This window comes from Leptinotarsa decemlineata, unplaced genomic scaffold (assembly GCF_025532065.1).
Source record: "Leptinotarsa decemlineata unplaced genomic scaffold, Ldec_3_MD MMD2_tig00026328_RagTag_RagTag, whole genome shotgun sequence".
Taxonomy (NCBI): domain Eukaryota; kingdom Metazoa; phylum Arthropoda; class Insecta; order Coleoptera; family Chrysomelidae; genus Leptinotarsa; species Leptinotarsa decemlineata.
Window position 1 is genome coordinate 30,240,046 of NW_027412688.1, and position 24,684 is coordinate 30,264,729.

The 24,684-nt window shown below is 34.8% G+C and overlaps 1 protein-coding gene across 1 annotated transcript in view; it reads left to right on the forward strand.

Annotated features, from left to right (window-relative positions):
* Positions 1 to 23,116, forward strand: part of LOC111503968 (voltage-dependent calcium channel subunit alpha-2/delta-3) — a 51,336-nt gene extending 28,220 nt beyond the window's left edge. Inside the window, exons 9-23 of the mRNA XM_074182077.1 lie at positions 1,992 to 2,171; positions 3,499 to 3,782; positions 3,842 to 3,928; positions 5,696 to 5,767; positions 7,530 to 7,604; positions 8,013 to 8,117; positions 11,458 to 11,532; positions 11,750 to 11,931; positions 12,690 to 12,763; positions 14,188 to 14,499; positions 15,007 to 15,146; positions 16,477 to 16,842; positions 16,901 to 17,148; positions 21,734 to 21,965; positions 22,834 to 23,116. Coding sequence (XP_074038178.1) covers positions 1,992 to 2,171; positions 3,499 to 3,782; positions 3,842 to 3,928; positions 5,696 to 5,767; positions 7,530 to 7,604; positions 8,013 to 8,117; positions 11,458 to 11,532; positions 11,750 to 11,931; positions 12,690 to 12,763; positions 14,188 to 14,499; positions 15,007 to 15,146; positions 16,477 to 16,842; positions 16,901 to 17,148; positions 21,734 to 21,965; positions 22,834 to 22,887 — 2,486 coding nt within the window. The 3' untranslated portion in view covers positions 22,888 to 23,116. The remainder of the gene's footprint in view (positions 1 to 1,991; positions 2,172 to 3,498; positions 3,783 to 3,841; positions 3,929 to 5,695; positions 5,768 to 7,529; positions 7,605 to 8,012; positions 8,118 to 11,457; positions 11,533 to 11,749; positions 11,932 to 12,689; positions 12,764 to 14,187; positions 14,500 to 15,006; positions 15,147 to 16,476; positions 16,843 to 16,900; positions 17,149 to 21,733; positions 21,966 to 22,833) is intronic.
* Positions 23,117 to 24,684: the final 1,568 nt, after the last annotated feature.

Here is a 24,684-nt window from a genome sequence, read left to right on the forward strand (position 1 = left end):
CACATGGTGGTGATGTCAACAAGGAGTATTAATTATATTGGAGTTATGCGCCACTTGCGAAAAACAATACGAAGAAAACGTACGGTATTGTGGAAAACCAATCTATGACTTTTGCATCATTATAATACACCTGATGATACAAATTATGAACACCTTGTTCATAATATTTTGGCCAAAAGCAACACCATAATCATGCCTTAGCCACCGTATGCACCAGATTTAACCCCCTGCGACTTTTTTTGTTACCAAGACTGAAGAAACGCATAAAAGGACGGTTTTTTGCGACAATTAAGGAGATGAAAACAGAATCGCTGAGATACCTCAAGAACATATCAAAAAATGTATATCAGAACTGCTTTGAAGATTGAAGAAAACGTTGGCACAGGTGTATCGTAATCAAGAAGGACAAAATAAAAATTTTTGAATGAATAAATATTTTTCATGAAAATGAAAATTCAGACCTCGTACATACATAACATGAGATAACATCACATAACATTACAATTTCTTTTTCAATAGCAAAAGTGATCTTGCCTATAGGTTTTAAATTTGATATCATGATTAGTCAAACAGGACTTAGGCTGGTATGAAACCATTCCTGTATGACAATTCATCAATTTTTTTATTGATTCGGCCGTTACTTGATGAAGATCCATAGTAATTTCACAAACTTCACCTAAACGATTTGATCTCCGCAAACTTTATTGAAAAAATATATCACAACCTGTTTCGCTAAACATTAGCTTTTTCAAGTGAATAATCATTAATCAAGTGATTAATTTATTTTTTCAATAAAGTTTGTGGAGATTAAATCGTTTAGGTGTAGTTTGTGAAATTCATGAATTGATATAGATGACAAATGCGTGGTTGTCAAAAACATACAAAGAGATAAAAAAAGTAGAAAGCACTAATTGATTATAAAAAATATTGATGGTGAATATTTCAAATTTTTCCATTTCTTTCCTGAAAATATTTGGAATTTCATGAAGTCATTACAGTTTTTCATTCGTTCAGGCAATTCATTGAAAGCCGAAAGTGAATATACAGTGCATTTTTTTAATGTCCCCCCTTGAACAGCTCAACTCAAAAAATATAAATTTGGGATAATGAAGTTAATGCATAAATACTTTATTTTAAGGTAAAATTGACAAATGAAACTTTCAAGATGGCGACTGGACGCCATCTGGGAAAAAATAGAAAGGGAAATCTTGTGATACATCTTTTTGAAGCTCCTGACAAATGCTTCACAACCCTAAAATATAATGTCAACATCTTTAACTACTACAAAATGGCGAAACTTTTAATAATTGTCTGGATACATTGACATTTAACTACATAATATGAGGTAAAAAGCTTGAAATCAGTGCAGAAGATGCTCGAAATTGTTGGCTTGAACTTCTTGACATATGAACAGCTCATCCGATATTTCACGCCGAACATTTTTGAACACAGTAACGTCAATATCTCTACAAATATTTATTATTCTCTGCCGTATATCCAATATTGAAGCAGGTTCAGTTTCGTACACCTTTTGCTTCAAATAGCCCCAATAAAATGCTCCAAAGGTGTCAAATCTGGCGAGCCGGCTGGTCATTCTGTAGGACCTCGACGGCCAATCCAACGACCGGGAAAAGTAGTATCCAAATAGTTTCTTACTAGTCTGGAGTGGTGCTCCATCTTGTTGGAATACAATATCCACATCGAATTCAATAGGATAGAATATTCTAACTGTCATTTGTCATTTTTATAAACAAAAAATAACTTAACGAACCCTATCGAGTTGTTAGAATTGCCATATGGCAGATGAAAAGGAATATTTCTAGAAATATCGATATTAATGTGTAACGTCCCGTCATTTTGTAGTAGGTGAAGATATTGACTTCATATTCTGGGGTTGTGAAATATTTGTCAGAAGCAATGAATATTATATAAATGATTTTTTTTCATGACTTGTGAAGACAGGGATATGAGAATAATTTCAAAAATTTCAGGTGCTAGGTGCAATCAAGCGATTATGTTGATGACAGAAGGGATTGACTATGATTATATCAAAGAAATATTCGTGGAACGAAATTGGAAAAAAGATTATCCAGTGAGGATCTTTACTTATCAGATTGGACATGACATCAACGATGCCAAAGAATTGGAATGGATAGCTTGCACCAATATGGGTAAAGCATATATTTTTATTACAAAAATTGAAAAAATATTTTCCAAAGTCTATAATTCTTCACCGATACAGAGTGGGACATTGAAAATGCATCGCAAAGTAGAAAAAATACAGATCAACATTCGTTTATAAAATTCAACATTCAACAAATCAAATCGGTATTATCATCTCATAATTTTCCAATGAGAATGGGGGATGAATCTAGCTTCATTGAAAAAAGACTTTTGATTTCCTATTTTTTGTTCATTCGCTTTCGAAAATCGATCATCTCATTCGAAAGATGACGGTTCGACTTTCCAACAATAGGTTTCTCCAAAAATGCCAAATTCAAGTCGATTTTGTCTAAGAACTTATTGCAATGACCTCAATGTCAACGACAAATAACTTTTGAAAACTTTATATTTTTTCTGCTATTTTGATGATGACAGAGGCAAAATTACTTCGAAAATAGAACATTTTTGTGCATAAATTCATCATAATTTCATGTTATAGATTTTCCAATGAAATATTACTCGTTCCTTCAAGAAATGGATCAGTCTAACAATATACTTGTTCGGGACCAAATTCTCCACTGAATACATAATTTGTTTTACATTAATAATCAGCCCTAGAGTAAAAAAATCTATTTCGTTCAGTTCGGTAAACATTGCTTGATCTATTCGCGGACAGATGGCGCTGTAAGTAACCTCCTTGGAATATCGACATCATTGCTTGATCTATTCGCGGACAGATGGCGCTGTACGTTCCCTCCTTGATATAATTCGAACGCACTTCACATGTATTTCTTCATTCGGAAGAGGTATCTTTTTTATTAACACGCGCGCCTGCTGCCTTTTTTTATAACCTTCCTTGGCGCGCTTGCTGCCTTGGGCTTGGTAGCTGATATTCGGAATCCCGAATTGGAAAATATCACTACTGAAAACACGCTTTCATAACATACGAAACTGAGAAATGAAAAATAAATATAATTTGAAAAACTAAAAAACACGCTTTCAAAGAACATCAAACTAAAAAGTTGCAAATTTTTTTTCAAATAAGCTTGAAACAATAACGAACGAAAACTACTAGTATTATTGTGAAAAAAGCGTGGGCACTTTGTGCCATTTTTTTTGTATTTCAAGCGTCTGTCGCTTTGTTCACACTAATATTAGTAGTTTTTGTTCATTATTGTGTTGAGCTTTTTTTAAAAACACTTATCTTCAACTTTTTAGTTCGATGTTCTTGAAATGCGTGTTTTTTTTAGTTTTTCAACTATATTTATTAATTTGAGAAATATGCATAGATGTTTAACAGCTTTCCTTCGTTTAACATCAGGTTATATTCTTTAGGTTACTGGGCAAATATGACATACATGGGAGACATCAGAGAAAAAATGCTGAACTACTTGAATGTTATGTCACGCCCCATCAATCTAACTGGAAAAAAGTCCAAGAAGTACATTTGGAGTTACCTCCACGTGGATTTGGCAGATAGAAGACTTTCTAACTGGCTGTGGAAGAAATTTGAAGGTATTCGCCAGCGAGAAGTATTTCTCGATCACGTCAAGCGAGATTTCTGGAGGCAGCATAAAGTGTTGACCTCCAAAGACTATATGTTACTGAAGGAGACTCATGTGAGTACAGCCTCTAAATTGTACAGCCTGAACTTGCTTCACAGTATTTTTTTTCACAGGACTATATGAAATACCAAAACGAGACTATGGATTATAAATATATGACAACGGTGTCCTTACCTGTTTATGGCAGACGAGAGAACGAGGTGAGATATGATTGTTATTGGAAATGTTTATTTTTCAATATGTCCAACTAGCTAACCAGTCAAACTTCAAACTGACGTAGGATAATTTAAAATTCAGTGAAATCATCGGCTGAATTATATGGGGTCTTCAAACAAGCCATTCCGAACTTTAACAATTGATAACGCCAATGTTGTTGAAGCTGCATTTGTCAAATCAGTTGTCATTTATTTACTATGTTTCGCCAAATCACCAGATACGGATAGAGCATACAACAACACGTGCAAATAATGACATTGTTTTATCAAAATGATTGTTTTGTTCTCGCAACGTACCGCGTACTGTGCCCATTTTACGGTCGCCATACTCGCCCCACCGACAGGACTGTTCGTAATGTTGTGGATGAATTTGAGTCCACTGGTTCAGTTAACGATCGACCAACACCCGTACGTTGAAACGCAAGATTTGCCGAAAAAATCGCCGCTGTCTGTGAGAGTCTGCAGGAGAATCCGAGGCAGTCGATTTTGCCTCTCGCAAACCACAACTTGGAGAATTTTCCGTCATGAGTTGAGCCTGCACCCATACAAAATTCAACTGACCCAGGAACTTGAGGTGAACAATCATAGACAACGACGTGTTCGCTGAATGGGGTCTGAAGCAGTTAGTAACTGACCCTGATTTTCATCGAAAAATCATCTTCAGCGATGAGGCCCATATCTGGATGAGCGAGTACGTGAACAAACAAAATTGTCGAGGTTGGGACGATACCTATCCACAGCAGATACAAGAGCGTCCAATGCATTCCGAAAAAGTCACTGATTGGTGTGGATTTTGGGCTGGCGGCATCAACAACGACACGTGCTTTCAACAGGATGGTTCTACGTGCCACACACATTGGATATGCTGCACGAGCGATGTGAGAGCATGATCATCTCACATGAAGGTGATGTGATCTGGCCACCAAGATGGTGCGATTTGATCCCGTTTGATTTTTTCATGTGGGGGTTACTTGAGTCGCAGGAGTACATTGGAGAACATTGGTCCTCAAAGCAAACATATCCCGTGCCGTCAGTCAAATTCAGCCTGATTTATGCGCCAGGGTCATCTAAAATTGGAAGTTCCGAGTGCACTCCACTCAAATAAGCCGTGGCGTATATTTGGCGTATATTTGAACAATGTTCAATTGGCGTTATAGCATCAATAGGTTTTTCAAACGAATAAGAAATTTCGATGATATCTTATGTATTATGATATCATCTGTGAATTAACTTGTTTATATTGTGTTTGTGAAGTTGGGTCATAGCAACATGTCCTGTTTTGTTACGAAATTTTCATCCTCAGCAGTCGATTTTTTTGTCGAGATAGTAAAATATTATTGAGAATAAATTGGTTCAACAAGATGTTGACTTTGGAATAATGGAAAAGTAGATCAAGATTTTGAACAGGAGATCTGGCAAAAAGAGTAGAACTGATGGCAACATTGAACACCGTGCTTCTTTCATGCGAATTATTTCTTAACTACAAAGGATTGATTTACAGAATTCCGTAGTCTACTTGCATCATGGTTCTGTTGAGAAAGATTTGATCTTCTTGCTCGCAGCATCGTGTTGGATAAAACTAACTTTACTTCTATTATTAAAAAAAAGAAATATCCATGCGCAAACTGTTACAACTGTCATAGCTCAATTTCCTTTCCTCACATTCTGACAACCGAAATAACCCAACAAACTGAACGTCTCAAATTTTTTTTCAATTTCAATATGTTTTATACTTTACATTTTTCGTTTCAGTATGAGCTTGTCGGGGTAGCCGGAGTTGACGTCCCACTCCATCTTTTCAAAGCATTGATTCCGTTCGAGCGGGTGAGTATCTCGAAAAGCTCATTGGGTTAAACTGAGATTCTCCATTCACGATCGAGTGTCATTCAGGACAACACACTACTCTACTGTGAAGAATACTCGTAATACAAATTAGACTTGTGCTACTTGACGCTCAGGTCAGGTCAAAAGTGAGTGGGTTTATTCGACCCTCCACCGCAACCCGCAAGGGTTTATTATGGCTACTTTACACTTGGGATATTTCCACAGCGGAGATTCATATTCTCCTGGACATCACAGTCAAAAAAATATTGTCTAAATGTCGTATGGTACCACTATAGTAGGCTGTTTAGATATGTTTTAAATATGTCTCAATCACCGTGGCTTATAAATCTGCACCTCATGAATCCTCGACTAATCCAACCTAACTTAACTTAGATCTTCCGGGTATATTCAGTAAAACTCTCAATAATTCGAAAAATGAGAAAAATCATCTGGTAAACAGAAAATCACGAAAGTTTGTGAACCCTCAAAATATAGGAAAATAAGGCGGATGTGTCTCATATGAAGATATATTTTGTCATGCGAGCATCATCTTCAATGTAGTTTTATATCCAGTAAAAAACATAAGAGAAATGATATCCATACTAGATCTTTGTAATATTGAAAATTCTAAAAGTCTTCTGCACAATGTACATATAAACACTTGTTTCATATCAGATCAGATTGTAATGGAGAACTCTATACCGGTGCAGAAAGAAAGAAACTTTTCTGGTAACCCTGTTAGTCACTTTTTAAATTCAAAAAATATCACTTATAGTAAGGAGGCATACTTGAAGACAGACTGTAAATCAAATTATCTCAAACAACAACTCATCCAGGCCAATCTCAACCCACCTACACTGAAAGTTAATGGACTGACACCTTTCAGAAAACAACTACTCCCCTGGCTAATACCACGAAGGGCGTTGGATTATATCCGACAGGTGTCAGTGCAAAATTCTTCACAGACGTGATTCCTGCATATGCTGTTGGCAATCCAACTACCAGAATCGATTTTCAATTATTGGAACACACTTGCAGACCGGTTTCAATCTATTTGGCCACTCGTCAGATCAAGGTGGTGTCCATCATCAACATGAAGTCTATGATATTACATATTCTAAAATGACGTTAATCATCTTGATTTTATTCAGGTTGAAGCCTGGCCTCCTTCCCCTTTTAACTGAGGATATTCTAAAATCGAACTCCTTTCAGATTTTCAATCCTCAAACTGAGCTGAAGAGAACGACAAACAACATATTTTTCATCGCCCCATCTGCCCGTGAACGAGGTAACCAACCGCATATTCCTCGTTTAAGGAAAAAACCTCATTTATAGTGAGGGGGCATAGTTGAAGACTGTCTATAAATTAAATTATCCAAAAGAACAATTCGTTTAGGCTAGTCTCAACACACTTACAATGTAGGTTAATAGATTGACCCCTATCAGTCAAATTCATGTTGATGATGGACACTACCTCGGACTGACACGCCCGGGCGTGTTTTCACTAAAGACACTCCCGAAAAAGCCATTGTATGTCGAAACACGTGTTTCGTTTTTGTAAAACTGCTTAGTGAAAATATCACAATAAAGTGTTTTTTCGAAACGACAATTCCATCATATACCTCCCATAAGAAGTTTTCAATTCCAAAAAAGACTTTTGTCCAATTGGTTTTGTTCTTTTATATTAATTAGTCTTATGAATTCAAACGTTATCACCTTATGTATTATAAATGATTTCTACAGTGTTCATTTTTTTTTTCAGCTGGGTGTGAATGGATATGCTTTCATCGTCACAAATAATGGATATGTTTTGTTCCATCCAGACCACCGAGCAGAGGTAACAACAGAATACAACAAAAACATTCATCGGGAAATTTTGTTAAAAAAGGTTTTGTTTACGATTTCTGTAGTGATCAGTTTGCCAAAATGAAAAAAAATTACTTCCGTTTTACTTTTTGGTACCCTTAATTCCAAAGTATCCAATCAACGAATTACAAGTTTGCATTACATTAAAATTTTTCTTTTTAGCTCTGTCGCTGACTTATCCAGAAAATGAAACATAACTTTGAAATTTGATGTCCCAGATCATGAATATATTAATATTGGCAAAATGGTAATGATAACAAACACAATTGCTAAGACTGTTGAAAAAGTATACTTACCAATCGTGTTTGTTTTTCTCAGAAGCACTATTCTGACTATTCTGGTGAATAAAATATAAGAGTTTTATTGTTTTTATTCTCAGTTCCAGAACATTCTCAAACCAACCTTCAACAGGGTGGACATATTGGAGGTAGAAATATTGAATGATCAAAATGAACCACGGATATTTGGAGATTCTATAGTGAAGGTACATATTCAGTGTCCATATAAGTCTATACTAATATTATAAATGTGAAAGTTTAAGAAGATGAATTTATGTATGTTTGTGGCTCTTTCACGCCTAAACGACTGAACGGATTTAAATGAAACTTCGCATGAATACAGTTTATACATAAAAATAACATATAGGTTGCAATTCACATTGGTTTTGTGTGACTTTATTCATAATATGAGAATAAATATCAAGTGAGTCGGAAATATTCTGCGGAGGAGTACGAAGTGATTAAATTCATCAAAGAATTAAAATCAAACAAGGCACCAGGGATGGATGAAATTGGATCGAGCACACTCAAAGAATGTTCATAGTCTTGCTTAATCCTTTACATACTTAATAAACAAATCTCTCGAGAGTGGAATAATTCCTGATTCCTTAAAAATTGCTGTAATCAAACCAATTTATAAATCAGGAGACGGGTTTGCTGTATCAAACTACAGGCTCATATCGATTCTCTCAAATATCTCTAAAATCTACGAGAAACGCTTTATATTCGAAGGAGCCCATCATTTGTCTATTCATTGATTTCGCAAAAGCGTTTGATACTGTCAGCCATCTAGATTTTCTAGAAACCCTCGAGAACATCGGATTTAGAGGGATTACACTTCGATCGATGAAAAGCTATCTTGAAGATCGAAAATAATGCGTAAGTATTAATGATGAAATGAGTACTAACAGAACTATAAGATATAAGGTTCCCAAGGGAACAGTGCTCGGTCCAACCATGTATACACCTTTCACAAGCTACCCAACTATTCATCTATAGATGTTCGAATATCAGATGATAGAGTACAACTCAAATCACAGTTAAATATTTATGTATTACGCTTGAGAGTAACTTGAAGTGGAACACGCATATAAATAATATGACGAAAAACTGAGATATATGGTATATACATTTAAATACCTATAATGCAGAATGCAATTTCAAAAAGAGTTCAAGAAATACGTGACCTCACGGTCCTTTTCCAAAGTGACCTGAAATTCAACTGGCATTTTCAAAATATTACTACTAAAGCTAATAAAAGACTGAGGTTTTTTAAAATGTACCCCTTACGAATTCAAAAACATAAACAGTATGAAATATTTGTTTAATACAATATGCAGTAAAAGAATATGCAAGTATTATATGGAAATCAAACCACAAAAAAAATCAAAGCAGATCCCAGAAACAATACAAAATACATTTTTGAAATAGTTTGTATTTTAAAAAATACGGACATTCGCCAGATTTCATATCGTATGGACCGATCAGAGATGAATTCCACATAGAATTACTGGAAAACAGAAGAGTTATAAAGAGTATACTTTTCTTAGGAAAAATTTTGAATGACCATGTAGATAGCATCTTTCTCACCAGTCAAATCTGCTTTTATGTTCCGCTGCCAGGTATTCGTCCGCGACAAACTACTTTTCATGTCAATTAACATAAATCCCCCATTGACAGAATTTGCTCAAAGTATAATAAATACGCAAATATCATTAAGTTTGGTATCTTCGAGGTATCATATTCAAAACTCAGATCTAACCTAAGAGAGGTTATTCTGCTGACGAGTGTAAACGTACTTCTATAGTTCACTGGTCCACTACTGCGTTTATATCCGCTCACTTATATCTCTTATATCTTTCAGTCTTTTGCTCTTTCAGTCTTCTAGTCTTTCAGCCTTTCAGTCTTTCAGTCTTTTAGTCTTTTAGTCTTTTAGTCTTTTAGTCTTTTAGTCTTTTAGTCTTTTAGTCTTTTAGTCTTTTAGTCTTTTAGCCTTTTAGTCTTTTGGTCTTTTAGTCTTTTAATCTTTTACTCTTTTAGTCTTTTAGTCTTTTAGTATTTTAGTCTTTTAGTCTTTTAGTCTTTTAGTCTTTTAGTCTTTTAGTCTTTTAGTCTTTTAGTCTTTTAGTCTTTTAGTCTTTTAGTCTTTTAGTCTTTTAGTCTTTTAGTCTTTTAGTCTTTTAGTCTTTTAGTCTTTTAGTACTTTAGTCTTTCAGTATTTAAGTATTTTTGTTTTTTAGTCTTTTAAGGTTTTTAGTATTTGGGTCTTTTAGTCTTTTAGTCTTTCAGTCTTAGTCTTTTAGTCTTTTTTTTTGTTTTATTTTGAAGGAAATAATTCATGGAAAACGAAAAATGTATAATCTGACGATTTCCACAAAAATTCTCCGATAAAGTTTAATGTGTTTAGCTGTGTGATACATTCTATTCCTATTCATTCTATTCATTCTATTCCTCTATTCTTTATTCACTTTTTCTCTATCTATTACTCTCTCACTCCGTCCCCACTCTGAATTCTGTTGCCATGACGCCATCACAGCTGATCACAGAGACTCGTTCGTGATGAAGATGATGATTAATTAATCAATTAATTGATGGATGAAGCCGTTACTACGTGGTAGGAAATCATAATGAAGAAAAGAGAAATGAAACTTTCTATGTTTTTTACCACTTTTATTTGTAACTAACGTTACTGCAGTTTCGTCCTATAAGGACATTTTCAAACTTATACAATATATAGGGGCATTTTCAAACAATATATAATATATATAAGTTTGAAAATGTCCTCATAGGGCGAAACTGCAGTAACGTTAGTTACAAATGAAAGTGATAAAAAACAAAGAATGTTTCATTTCTTTTTCCCTCATTAATAAATCAATTGATTATAACAAATTAAATTTTTTGAGCGTTTTCTTAAAATAATTTTCTCATAAATACAAGTATTCTACTTAAAAAACATACACTAATTTATATGCATGCTCTTTCCTGGGCTTTTCAATTAATTGAGTTCAATGAATTGAAAACAAATTATAAAAAATATTGTTTTTGTCAGATTAAGTGAATCCCTTTAGATAATCGTCAGATTATGAGACAGCACGTCTAAAACATAAAGATGAACCATATATATCTCAATCTGACGCGCTCGAGTATTTTAAAATGGCGAATATTTTTGCATATTATAATAATGGCTGCGAGTTCAGATCGAAATCGTCAGATTATTGAATGAGAGCTTTTTTTTGTTGCACTCAACACCATTGGTTTATTTTTCTAACTACTCTATATATTAAGTCATCCGTTGATTGGTAAGTGTTATAGTAATAATGCAAATAAAATTCATTTGAAATACATGAAACTCCGGAAATTGCTTACTTAATGTGAGAGCCGCCTACAAATTACTAATTGGAGAGATGCCAAATTTCGTGGCATTTATGAAAAAACCTTGTTTTCTGTGATAGAAAACATTTTTCAAATAAATTCTAGTTTATGAATTGTTTTATTTCAGTAATTATCAGTAGATCGCATAACATTCTCAACGAAATTCTGTTGCAGTTCAGAGAAAAGCTTGTCAACCAGAATGAAAGTGCTACTGTAACATTTGACGTGAAATATCCTCTCGACGACAATGTAAGTATTGTTTTGGAATCCCAATGTTCATATATTATAGGAATAGCAAATTTCGAGTAGAATGAAAAATGTGATTCATTGATTTCGCTGTTACATTTTTTCTATTCCACGTGGTTCTAATGATGGATATCGTTTTTGTTGTGAATTTTCCTTTCCGTTTTGTATTTGCATTATATCCCGAGTTTGTTTACGACTAAAACAACAGTTATTATTTTAGAGACGCGTCATGTTAGCAAAAAGGCATTATTATTTTTCTCCGATTGGTCCTTTCACTCTGGGGGTGGTTCTTCCAGACAAATATGGATTCGACATCGTCATTAAGTCAAAACTCGAATATCCTCCAGTGGAGTCAACTTCATATCTACTTACATCGTCTTTATGGAAAGCACATCCAGATTGGTAAATATAAAATGATAAATTCATTGACAAAACAAAAAATATAAATTAACGACTTGGTATCTGTCAATTTTCATTTTGCATTGAGATTCATAATGAATTTTTCAATTCACAGCAATTTCACAATTCTCAATATTCATTCAATGTGTGTACTTGATGTTTACAATTTTGCACATCATCTGAAGTCACTCCAAATACCACCGGAAATCGAATGACTTCAAAAATAATCGATTGAAATATTCCAGATCCGATCAAATTCCATAGTGAAACTATCAAATACTTTCTCAATGCTGAATTTCTTGGTATTATTCTGAATGAAAATGTATCATGGAGACAACTTACTGGAACAATTGGAATTTCATTCAGAATAAAAAATGTTGAACCACTGAAATACTTTGTATATTGCATGATCCACACATCCATGTATAGAGTTACTTCCTTCCTTTCTTTGGAAGACTCCCTCATCCTTCTTTTTTTGTATCAAGATGGAGTAGTAGAAAGCCAAAAACTTTTTTTCCCAAAAATATATTTCAAAATTCAATATCTAATATCACTATGGAAAATGGTCACACATTCCTCTCATTGAAACCAATCAAGAAACTTCAGAACGAATGTCTTTTCAATTGAAAACTCAATGTTGAAATATACAAATCATAAGAAACTTCACAGATGTTTGCAAGGAATTACAATATTTCGACTGTGATAATAACAATATTGCTTATTTTCGTCAACTGAACATCATAATATTCACCTTATTACAGGGTATACTGCAAACGGTGTAGAGGTTCTACTCCTGAAGATAAAATAAGAGACGCTTTCAGCAGTAACGAGAAATGTAAGTTCTTGATATATTCATTTTGCTTACTACAAATACAATACTCGATTTATGACTTACTGATACCTATACAGTTTTTGAGGGCTTCAGTGGCAAGTTATTCAGTATCTAGAAACATCTTAAATAACTAAAGGAGGGTGATTTGAAACATTCATCATTCAAAAACTATCAAAACAAATATAATAGAAGCTTAGTGCCAAAGTGGATGTTATATTTAGGTTAGGAGTATCGTACCTGTTGAAACTGTTTCATGCTTGAATATTTCTATATCTTACCAGTTGTCTAGAATTTAGTAATTGTGTATCAAGTTTTCCTCGGCTTCCTTTCTGTAAAGAGCGTATAGAGTACAACAATGCTGATGTAACTTCCTGATACTGACTCCTATCTGACTCCAGTTCAACTTGTGGGACTCCAGTTGTTCTATTGATCATATTGATAATTTTTTTTCCAGTTTTGGACGGTAATTCCTTGTTACTGAAAGGTTTTCCAACTGTATTTTAAAAATGTGAGTATCTGAACAGATACTGTAAGCTACTGAATTGCGTCATCCTTTCAAATAAGATCCTGTCTCGTTCTTTGATCACTGAATCGGTGAGGCTTCTAACTCAAGAAAGAATCGCCGAAATTGGATATAATTTAACCACCAATGGATGTAACAAGCGGAGATTATTTTCTCAGCACTCGTTCTGATACACATCATGATCAAATAAAACAAGAAACAACTCACTGATTAGTTATGACTTCTTGATTTTGCTAATGCTAATCTGAAATTCAGTGATCCATCAGGAGGAATGCATGGTTTTATTTAAAGGCGTTTCAGGTCACCTGACTTCACTCTCCCGACTGTTCAGCAGGGATATTCAAAGAACAAAATGGATAAAAAATTAGAAACTCCTCACCTGAAAGCTCCTGCTGAGAAGTATTTGACAAGTCCAGATGAATCCAAAATTCTTTCAAGGGGTGGTTCCCTTGGGTCCCTTCAATGTTCTGTACAGATTTCATTTTTGTTTCAATTGACTATATCGATGACAATTCAGAGCCAAAACAAAATCAATTACAGATTTTCATCACAAGAAGACATTTCACTCAAAATTTCAAATATGCCATCTCAATTTTTTTTGCATCATCAATCAGAGTTAAAGTACTACTATTTTGTGAAAGTATGTGCAACTTCATTAAAAGCAGCAGTACTGAATTTGCACCAAACTGTATTGAAAGAAAGTATCATCATTTGAAACTCTCTTCCTTCTTGATGTGCGATACCATTCCAAGTTGAATATTTCAAATTTTCCGAGTAACCTTCAAATATCATACTTGAAAAATTTAACTTTCTAACTACGTAACCTCGATTGCTCACATGGGAAAAAATATAGTGTTGATCACTTCTGATGAGAAACAAACGATGAGATGATTCATTTTTGTAGCCGAACTCCTGAAATCTTTATACTACGACATGGAAGTAACAAAATGGTTTGACGACTATGGAGGAATTGACAAAAGAGAAGATGACAAATACATCTTGGATTATCAAGTACACAAAGTGTTCTTGGCCACCTATTCAGGCTTGACGAGGTGGAGGAATTTCGTAGATAAAGACCACATCCAAGAAACCGATAAAGACAGCTTTGCTAAGATGAACAACAGAGCCATCGATGAGGATTGGTATAGAAGGGCTGTGGAACTGAATTTTGAGAATGAAGATATATTCATTTACTCTGTGCCGTTCGAAACTTCTGGTGAGTAATTTGTAAACTTTGTGGAAAGAAAGAGAAACAAAATGTATTTCCCAACAGATTAATCCATTTAGAGAACAATATATAATATAATAATGCAGTATAAATAAAGGCTACTTAAACTATATATATTATATAACAATATATTGACATATTATGGATTTGACATATATGATTGAACTAAGAAAAAAAAGATGACATATTAATTGATTATCATTTGTAAATAACATGAAATGAAGACAGTAAGCTAGATGATGGTTTGTTCAATTTTGGATAATATGGTCTTCAGTGAATCGAAATTAATTAATAATTAACCTGCTATCGAACGTCACCCCTGGATCTTTGATAGCTTCTTCGGGAGGGAGTATTCCAGATCCTATCTGTTTTTCGATGAGGAATCACCTTCTCAAATGTTTTACACTTATTTAGTTACACCCTATATAGCTTTACTTTTCCATTACATGATATACAGTGTATGTTATATATGAAAATATGGATAACTTCTTCCAGGATATGAAAACAATACGATGATTTCCAGCACGAAAGCAATTTTTGCTTCAAAAGGAAAATTGAAGACTCCAGTGGCAGTTGTTGGTTTGCAGTTCAATCATAGAGAAATGTATGAAATATACAATGAGATAACTACAAAGGTAGGAAACAGATGATATTTGAATATGATTTATATTAGTACAAGTTTGAAAGATTGTATGTCTTCAAGGATATATGTAATGAGGTTCTTTATACGATCAATCATCTTTTGATGAAATTGTTGAGGACTTGTAGGAGAATCAACATAATCACTCTTCATTTTTTGTGATATTTTTTCATGGTTATGGGTGATTTTGAGAGGAACAAATATGAAAGTTGGCAATACTGCAGCTTGGAAATGTTAGCTGACGGAAAGAAACAATGTGCGAATTTGGCATCCCCGAATACCTCCCCAAATAGCTACTATTCCTACTGCAACAGATAACATTTTATGGTACAGATCACATTTTCTTTGTGAAATTAAGAAGAAATTGAAGCCAAACATCATTATTTGTAGATTTAGAAGACAGATTGGAATTATTTATGAATAATGATGTCTCACGTAGTTAACGCTGATGGTTTTCCTAAACACCATTTCCTTATAAATCATCCTCAAACATCTTTCAAATAAATAAAATTCATGTAGCTTTCCTTTTTATAAATTTCCGTATGGAAGGTAAAAAATTGTCCGTTTTCGCAGTTTAATAACTATATTAGAGTTATCACTGATAATAACAGGAAAAAGTGATTCACTGATTCAGTATAGATCTTATACAATTTGGTGAACGATTTGTTTCTGAACTACTTCAAAAAAGGGTTATATTTTTAGGGGTGATTAATTTTTTGGGAAAGAAAGTTTTTGGCTTTCTACTACTCCATCTGATACAAAAAAATGGATGAGAGAATCTTCCAAAGGAAGGAAGGATTAATCAATTTGAAAATAAGTAACTCTATACATGGATGTGTAGATCATGCAAAGAAGTAACTTTCAGACACAAACTGAAAGAAAGTCCTCCTGAAACAGCTACTTTCATATAAACATTGAATCACACGAAAGAAAAAATTCTTTCGAAACAAATACTTCTATATGAACACTTTCTTTGGAAGATTCTCTCATCCATTTTTTTGTATCAGATGGAGTAGTAGAAAGCCAAAAACTTTCTTTCCCAAAAAATACTTCAAAAAACTTATGGAAGAAGCATAAGACTGTTTGTGTAGTTGTGGAAATTGAAAAACTAAAAAAAAAATGAATGCAAATGAAAGCATATTGAATTTTTTTCTACTATTATAATTTCTTAAATAATTCAACTATCTGATCATTTCATCTGGAAAGAAAAAGTACGTCGGTCGAGAGTTACGAAAATTCATCATACTGCTATAAATTCAAGTCACTTGCTTGCCAAAAAAACTGATACGATTTCTTCAGATTACGATCCTTTCACTAAATTCCAGTGTGGAAGTGATGAAAAATGCAGGATAACATGCAAGCAGGAGGAGTTAGACTGTTACATACTGGATAACAATGCCTACATTGTTCTCAGCGACGAACCAGAGTACATAGGTCGATATCTAGGAGACATAAGACCAGACATCATGAATGATTTGATAGAAGATGGCGTCTACATCACTACAAGAATGTTTGATTATCAAGCTATCTGTCAAAAAGAACCTCCCGAGCCTTTGCCCGAAGAGGAAAGAGTACTGAAGAGAAAGCAAAAAGCAGCTGAAAATTTGGCTGCTGCAAAAAAAGCAGCGAAAGAGGCAGCCGCTAGAAGCGCTGCTACATCCAAACCCACTACAGCTTCCACTGTGTTTATCGTGAGTATTTTTAAAATTGTCTGTTACCAATCATTTGCACAATTCAATATGTTCTCAGGTACTGGACCATTTTGCCTCTGTGAAAAATTGGTTGGTGAACTTGGTTTTGTTTTTCATAAATTTGGTAGTATCTGATGATACCAGATATATAAGTAACAAACCAGACATGATAGCTTTCAATAAACTAGAGATTGTGAAAACAGTACCGACCCCATGCGACCAGGAAAGATATCTGTTCAACGTGAATAAACACCAGAAGTTTCCTACGAGTCCCTTCAGGACAGGCATCAAGTTTGTATGTAGTTGGTAAGTACGGTTTTACTATGCATTTTTCCATGATAATTCAGTTAACAGTAGCCATCTTGTTGAAACTAGCTCTCTTCAAAAACATCAGTAATTTTTAATGAGAAATCACAGATAAATTGCATGGTGATGTTCTATATACTCCCTGGCTGGTTTACGTAACGTTACCCACTCGGTTCTTGATATTGAACAAGAAAGTGGTGCATGTGCCCAGTTGGAATCACTAAATCTTGATTTGCGGAGGAAAATGCGCAGGTCGATGCTTAATTTTTATGGAAATCCAGTCATAAGTGCTGAAAAGGATTACCAAATTGAAAACTATTATTTAGACGCCATCTACAGAAGTTACCAGGAATACTGTATCTCTTTTCTACACTTGTCACTGTAGACCAACTGAGTTATACTGGGATAAAAGACACTTCCATAATACCAGTAGAAAAAGAAACATTGTTTACTTGAGATTATCAATAGGGTTTTGCATCTCCAACCTTGAAATGAATTGATTACCAAAAAATTCTGAATCATTGTTGAAAATAAATGATCGAGGTATGAAGAAATTAGAATGTCAATGTTTTGGAATAATTTACTCTTTCCAATTATGGCCTTAATAGGATTGATAACGGAATACAAGGTCTCACTCCAGGGTTCAATGCACTGAACCAAACAACTTCTGATCGAAATGATATTTCCAGAAACCAAAAAAGGAAAATCAAGGAATTTGTAATAGTCACACTACAGCCAGACACATCGAAGACTATCTCTTTCTTGTGTCAAATGTATTTCTGTTTTCATGATATAAGAGGTTGGTTCTTATGCTTTTTTATGATCGTATGCTTTTTACGATTCTCCTATTTTTATGATCCTGTGATCCTTATGGTTTTTCAATCTTACGATTTTGACGATCCTTACGCTTGCAAGTACTAGGTTCTAGCCTCAAGGTCAAATGCCATATTGCCAAGTCGCCCGACATACCTCCTTCAAATTCCATTCACTAGCTTTTTCACTTGTGCCACAGCTTTTGTGAGTATTATACTTTGTATCTGCCCTCCATCGTGAAGTAGAAAATAAATCCAAGTCAGCAGGGTGATAACGTCAACTTTCCAGATCTGTTCTCTCTTATTAAACGTATATGGGGATGAATGTATGTCATGAAAAACGGTTTCAAAAGATGGCATCGAAAATGACTCACTCACAGAACCCCATTGTTTTTATCGACATCCATGAAATTCATAGGTGAATGAAAGAAATCATCTTAAGGTTTCAGCTACTCTCCATGAAAAAGTGAAAAGAAATCGACCAATGCTATGGAGGAGCAATTCGTAGATGTTTCATCGGGACAATGTTCCAGTCCATACAGCAGCACTGATCTCTTTTTGGCCAAGCATGGAATCCCTATGATGGATTATTCACTGTGCTAACTAGAACTAGCTGCTTGTCATTATTTCATTTTTCCGAAAGCGGAGGAAGCATTGAAAGAAACTGAGTTTGATACAGTGAAAGATGTGAAGGCAAATATAAACACTGTTTTGACCAATAGGAAAGTTGAATAGTAAAACAGAGTAGAGTATTGTTACGTTTCCCCCGTGGGTTGACCAATAATTGACTACACTGAACAATAATCAAACCTAAGTTTATTTCACTTTGAATACACCAAACACTCCAACTGAGACTATCTATCGCCTTACTAGATCGCTTCGCCTACCGCACTGTAATTTTCACTTGACTGACTCGATGTGCGAGTGGATGACACTTATATTTGTCAATCGAAGGCCCCGGAACATTGCTCGGAATTCCATCGAAGACGACAGCATTATTCTCGTGTCATCTAGAGCAGCAGCGAACATCGTACATTCGCGCGCTCTTAGCTACGTCACAACTGGTTTATGGTTACCAGTAACGGCTGGCGTTATTTTCTTTGGGGCATGATTTACAATAGTATATTAAATGGAAATTTTCAGAAGTTGAAATGAATATGCTCCGTGGGGTAACTGTAGGAGAAACATTGTTTCAAGCTTCCACTACTCGCAATTTCCATCATTTGTTGCCCGTTTTCCGAAAGTTTTTGAAACCATTTCGAAGCGTTTACATTCAAATTTTATGATGGACTTCATCCTGTGTTAGGAATCACAAGTTAAAAGGTGAGACCTCGTGAATCCTCAGCTCTCACAAGCTAAGACTTCTGAGGGTTGTCGTTTGTAGGGGTATGACAGCTGGTTAACGGTTAATGGAAACCTGCCTTGGTCTAAAATCACTGAACATAATTATTTTCCTTCCTTTGTTTTCAGTTTTGATTTTCAAAATTATTGCCTCTGTATTTCTTGCCCTCTGAAATCTAAACCAACCATTGAATTACATGTTTCTCTCAAGAAATTCGATCAACTCCAACCACTGGTAACACAGAAATTGCCCTAAAATTATTCAAAGAACTTTTCTGGAAATTAACATGAAATTATTGAAATTCACAAATTCTTTGAATTGTGAAGTGAATAATATCATGATCGTGGGAAAAAATTGCAATTTAACCGAGAATATCTTTTGGGATATACGTCTTAAAGATGTAGTGGGAGAATGGATACTCAAGATGCTCTCTAGTAGAGCAATAAGTATCAATGTAGAAAATATCACCGTGACAGAACTGGACATGAGGAAATATCTACGGGAAGGGGTTTTATCACCCCTTCTTTGGAACATAGTTCTGGATATCCTGGTTAATCACCTCAACAATAATGGATTCTACACAATTGCACATGCAGATGACATAGATATCATGCAGACCGGCAAATTTGTGAACACACTGTGAGATAGAGCGCAGAATGGGCTCAAATTGATAGAAACATGGTGTAAGGAGATTGAGATGGTCCTTTTCACTAGGAAAATAAGTTTATCGGGCTTGAAACCTCCCGAAATCTTCAAAAGCAAACTAATCTTCTTTGAAGAGGTAAAATACCTTGGTACTATCCTCTACAGAAAGCTAATATGGAACTTTCACCTACAGAGTAGTGCAAAAAAAACATATGTGGCTTATAAGCAATGTCGGAGGACAGTGTGACACGCATTTGGTCTTTCACCCCGTGTGGTCACCTGGATCTACACTGCAATAATAAGACGTAAGTTAACGTATGAAGCCATTACATGGGGACCGAAAGTTCTACAAGCAACGGTCATCTGAAAATTATATCAAATACAGCGATTGGCTTGTTTAAACATCACAGAAGCCATGAGGAAAATACCAACCACGGCAATGGAATCAATTACTGGTCTGGAGGTTACGTTAATGGCCATGTTACGATTGCCTACGGCTGGTGTAAACCTCGAAGTAGGAATGGGTCAATTGAGGCTGAGCCTATGGCGAGAAGCGCTCACTGCACAACCTCTGCTGCAGGCAACCGGTGATGCAATTGAACCCAGATTTCTGTTCAATAAACCCTACAAAATACCAATCAAACAGAACACGAATCAGATGCTACAAATGCAATACGCATATGTACAGACGGCTCAAAATCCAAAGAAAGGTCAGGATGTGGAGTGTACTTCAAATCACTAAGCCTAAGGATTAAGTGGGGAATGGGAAAAAATACTAGCGTGGTTCAAACAGAACTGGCTGGTATCTTAATCGCCACAAAAGAAATAACCAGGAAAATAATTTCTGGCATATAACAATCTGCACTGATAGCTGACAAGCCCTATTAGCCTTGAAAAGACAACGTTTCACCTCAGAGCTAGTACTAGAGTGCCACCAAGATTCAGTCAGAGCCTCGGAAGATAATAACACTATCCTGAGTTGGATTGAAAGGCACGACAGGAGTGAAGGTAATTGCATTTCCGATTCTTCAATCAAGGAAGTGGCTGGACTAGGAATTTTACGACCCAGTGGCACCTACGGCCTGATGACTTCGACAATTGCGGAACTAGTCAAACGTTTCACCAATGCTCAAGCTCTGAAGAGATACAATGGAATCAAAGGATCACCCTGGGCGACTCTGGGAAGCTGGCGCTGAAAAAATTACTGGAGATGACCAGGAAAAATCTACGCTTTACTGTAGGATTTCTGACTGGCCACTGTCAACTAAGGAAACGCCTCCATAATATGGAGCTAGTGGACACACCTTTTTGAAGGATATGTGAAAAGGAAGATGAAACTGTCAGGCATGTCTAATGCGAATATCCGGAGTTATCGTCAATAAGAGAGTGTGTGTTCGGCGAGTCTTGACCAACACCTGCCGATATAGAGGAGATGTCTTCCAGATACCTCTGCACCTCTCCTGGAAATGACAGGATGGACAATGACCTAGGAGGACAACTCCTCGGGAGGATGTACAATGGGTCACATGTGACCTAAGTGATGTGGGCCTACACTCACCCCCTTCCCACAGATACATCTTAAAGAATCTCTTATGATTATAAAGATTTCTTACTATCTTTGGGTAATTTCAAACTGTTGTATACCTTCTTCAACAAATTTTCAATATTTATATACTAGGGAAGAAGAAGCATGCTGAAAAACTTCACAGACAAATGATATCATTTTTGTGTCATTTGGATTTGACTCTTCACCGAATACTCTACTCATGCCATTTTTCTATTTCAGGCCATATGTCATTGATAAAATACCCAATACCAATCTGTTATTCTTGGCTACAAACAGCGATGAGGCAGATGCTTGCAAAGATAGATCCAGCAAAGCAAAATATTTCACTGAGCCTAGAGAAATCACATACCAAACCCCCACATTTGCCAATATTTCCTTCCCATGCTATATTGCAACTAAGAATAACTATACGAGGAGAATGTATATGGACTGCTACAAGAGAAATCATAAGGTAAGTTTTGTGTACAGAAAACATTCAATACAATGGAATCCACAGAAATTCAATCATTTCATCATTTCGCTAATGTGAAGACGTCTTTTGAAAATTTTCAAATCATATATACAAACCATATATCAAAAACAAAGATAGAAGCAATTCAGTGTTCAATAATAAATATCTAGTTTCTCCATATGGAGAAGCCTTTTTTTTTCTCCCACATTAAATAAGTCATCAAAGTTGAGTTAAGTATACATGAAAAGTTTGAATTCCCAGTATTTTTTGAACTGAAAAATATAATTGATTTGAAAAGGGTATATTTTTAGAAAAGTAGCTGTTCCGAGAAGGATTTTTCCTCCAGGTTGTGTCTAAAATTCACTTCTTTTCATGATCTACAAATCTCTGAAAAAAATTAATTTTTTGAAATTGATTGCTTCCTTCCTGAAGATGGACAAGTAGAAAGCCAAAACCGTTCTTCTTGAAAAATGTCCATGTGACATAACTCGTTACCAAGAATGACGTCCAATCTTCTTTATAATACATTTTTTCTTCTGTATTCAATGATAAATAACTTCATTGTCGTTGATATCATGTCATAGAAATATTTCAATTTTATGTGAAAACAGTAAAATTTCTAGAAAACCTGGAAAATCTGTATATTTTATGTAGTTCATTTTAGAAAGTTATTTGATTAGATTCAAGTGAAAATTCATGAAATTTCCACGATAGTGATTTGATGTTTTGTGAATTTTCACGAAATTGCTTACTGAGAAATCACAATCTTTAACGCAATTCGTTTTCACAGTATCATATATTTGCAAACGAATGGTGATATGAAGATTCCAAACTATGATCAAGTATTTTACCATTCTTTAATTTTCAGGAAGATCATCTGAATCAGCAGAGCAGATTCTACTGTGGTCATACTTGGTACTGATTCCACTGAAATAAGGCGTACAACCTGGATATTTTTGCTCAGAAATCATGAGAAGTTTGGAAAGAGAATGAAACTATTTCAGAAAATCGACTACACATAGATTCTTGACTGTTTTGAGCTAATTTTTTTCACGTTGCTGGATATAAAAATTAGAAATCAAACATTTTGTTGAAGAATTATCCGACTAACAGGTTTCATTGATTTCAATAAAATATTCATTCTCTGCGACTATATTTCTAATTATTCATTTTCATTTACAAAAAGAGATGACGATAAAGTCAGCTTTGAAGGAACTTAATTTTTTTTTTCAAATCCTTTGGATTTTTTAATAGTTTGCTCACTTTTCTCAAGTATGTAAGAATGATAAAAAATTCACGCTGTTCATTTTTGTACAAGGAATATCGAGTGGTAATTATCACTTTTATTGTTGTTTCAATAACCTTCGAAAGTTATTGAAAACTTTACCTCATTTTTCATATTAACATCACCGATAATCGATAAATAAAATTTCTTGTACTTAACCGTATGTTTCAGACTGCACATTCATTGAATACTGGGAAAAAACAATATCAAATAATTATCAGCTATAATATCCCAAGGAAATTAATAACTAACGAAATAATTTTATCACAGTTTTCGAAAGCACGTTGTTTGGTAACATCCCGACGTCGAAGGCGGGGGGATGCTACCTAAAATAACGTGCTTGAGGAAGTTGTAATAAAATTATGAGTTATTTATCAATGTTCGAGGGATATTCGGTGAGAAAATTTTTTGCAATTCGAACAAAATTATTTATTGAACACACAGTTATTAAAAGAACAATTCGTATAATGATATTCCGTTGATCTTGCTGTATTTGCCTCGGTTACTGCATAGGTGTTTCCACGCATACTATTGATTATTTGGTTATGATGTTCCTGATCAATATTTAAATAAGGTTTTATGGAATTTCCATTATTGTGCCCAGTAATTTTCAACAATTGCTGTTCTTGAACTCCACTCTTAGCTAGTTGACTGACTGCAGTTGTTCTATTAGAGTGATTGGTTATTTTCCTCTGTTTCGTATCCAAGCCAATTGCTTCAGCAGAAGATTTCGTCCATCCGTTGATTATATTTCTACCCAGAGGCATATTGTCATACCAGTTATCGCTTCCTGTCTTCCAGTGACGATTTGGCCTTAAAAATAGTCTATTTGTCTTGATATTTGTGCCTCGTTTTGATAATAATTTAATGAATAATCTGACAGGACAAGCATTGTTATCACTATTTTGAACTAACCATTTGCTAGAGGCGCAGTTCTTTGAACCCCCTTGGCAGGTTTTACTGAAAATTGGATTATATTCTATCCTATTAGTTGGAGATCCATTGTTGTCCTTTTCGATATGAAAATAATCAACTAAGCAAGCAGCACCTTCACCACCTCTCCAAGCCAATTCCACCGCTGCTATGTGATAAAATTTGCGTAGGAGTCCTATAGGGGTATTTTCATCCCAAAAGTTTATAATTTTACTCATTTCATTTGAAGTTAATGCTACTGAGCTTGTTTTGCGTTTAGTGGGATCTGTTTGTAAATTTCTTCGTGCTGCGTCGCGTGCATTCCGCGCTTGTTTGAATGCAACACTTTTAAAGGGGTCTAGCATGATATTATACTCCTTGTAATACTTTTCTTGTAATAATTTGCTTGTTATATTCCATACGGTTTTAACAGTAGCCTCCTTAAACTCTGTGCTATCCTTTTTTCTCATATTAATCGCCCAATCCTTGAGTATTAATGCAAGCTCTTCGAGAGTACGATTT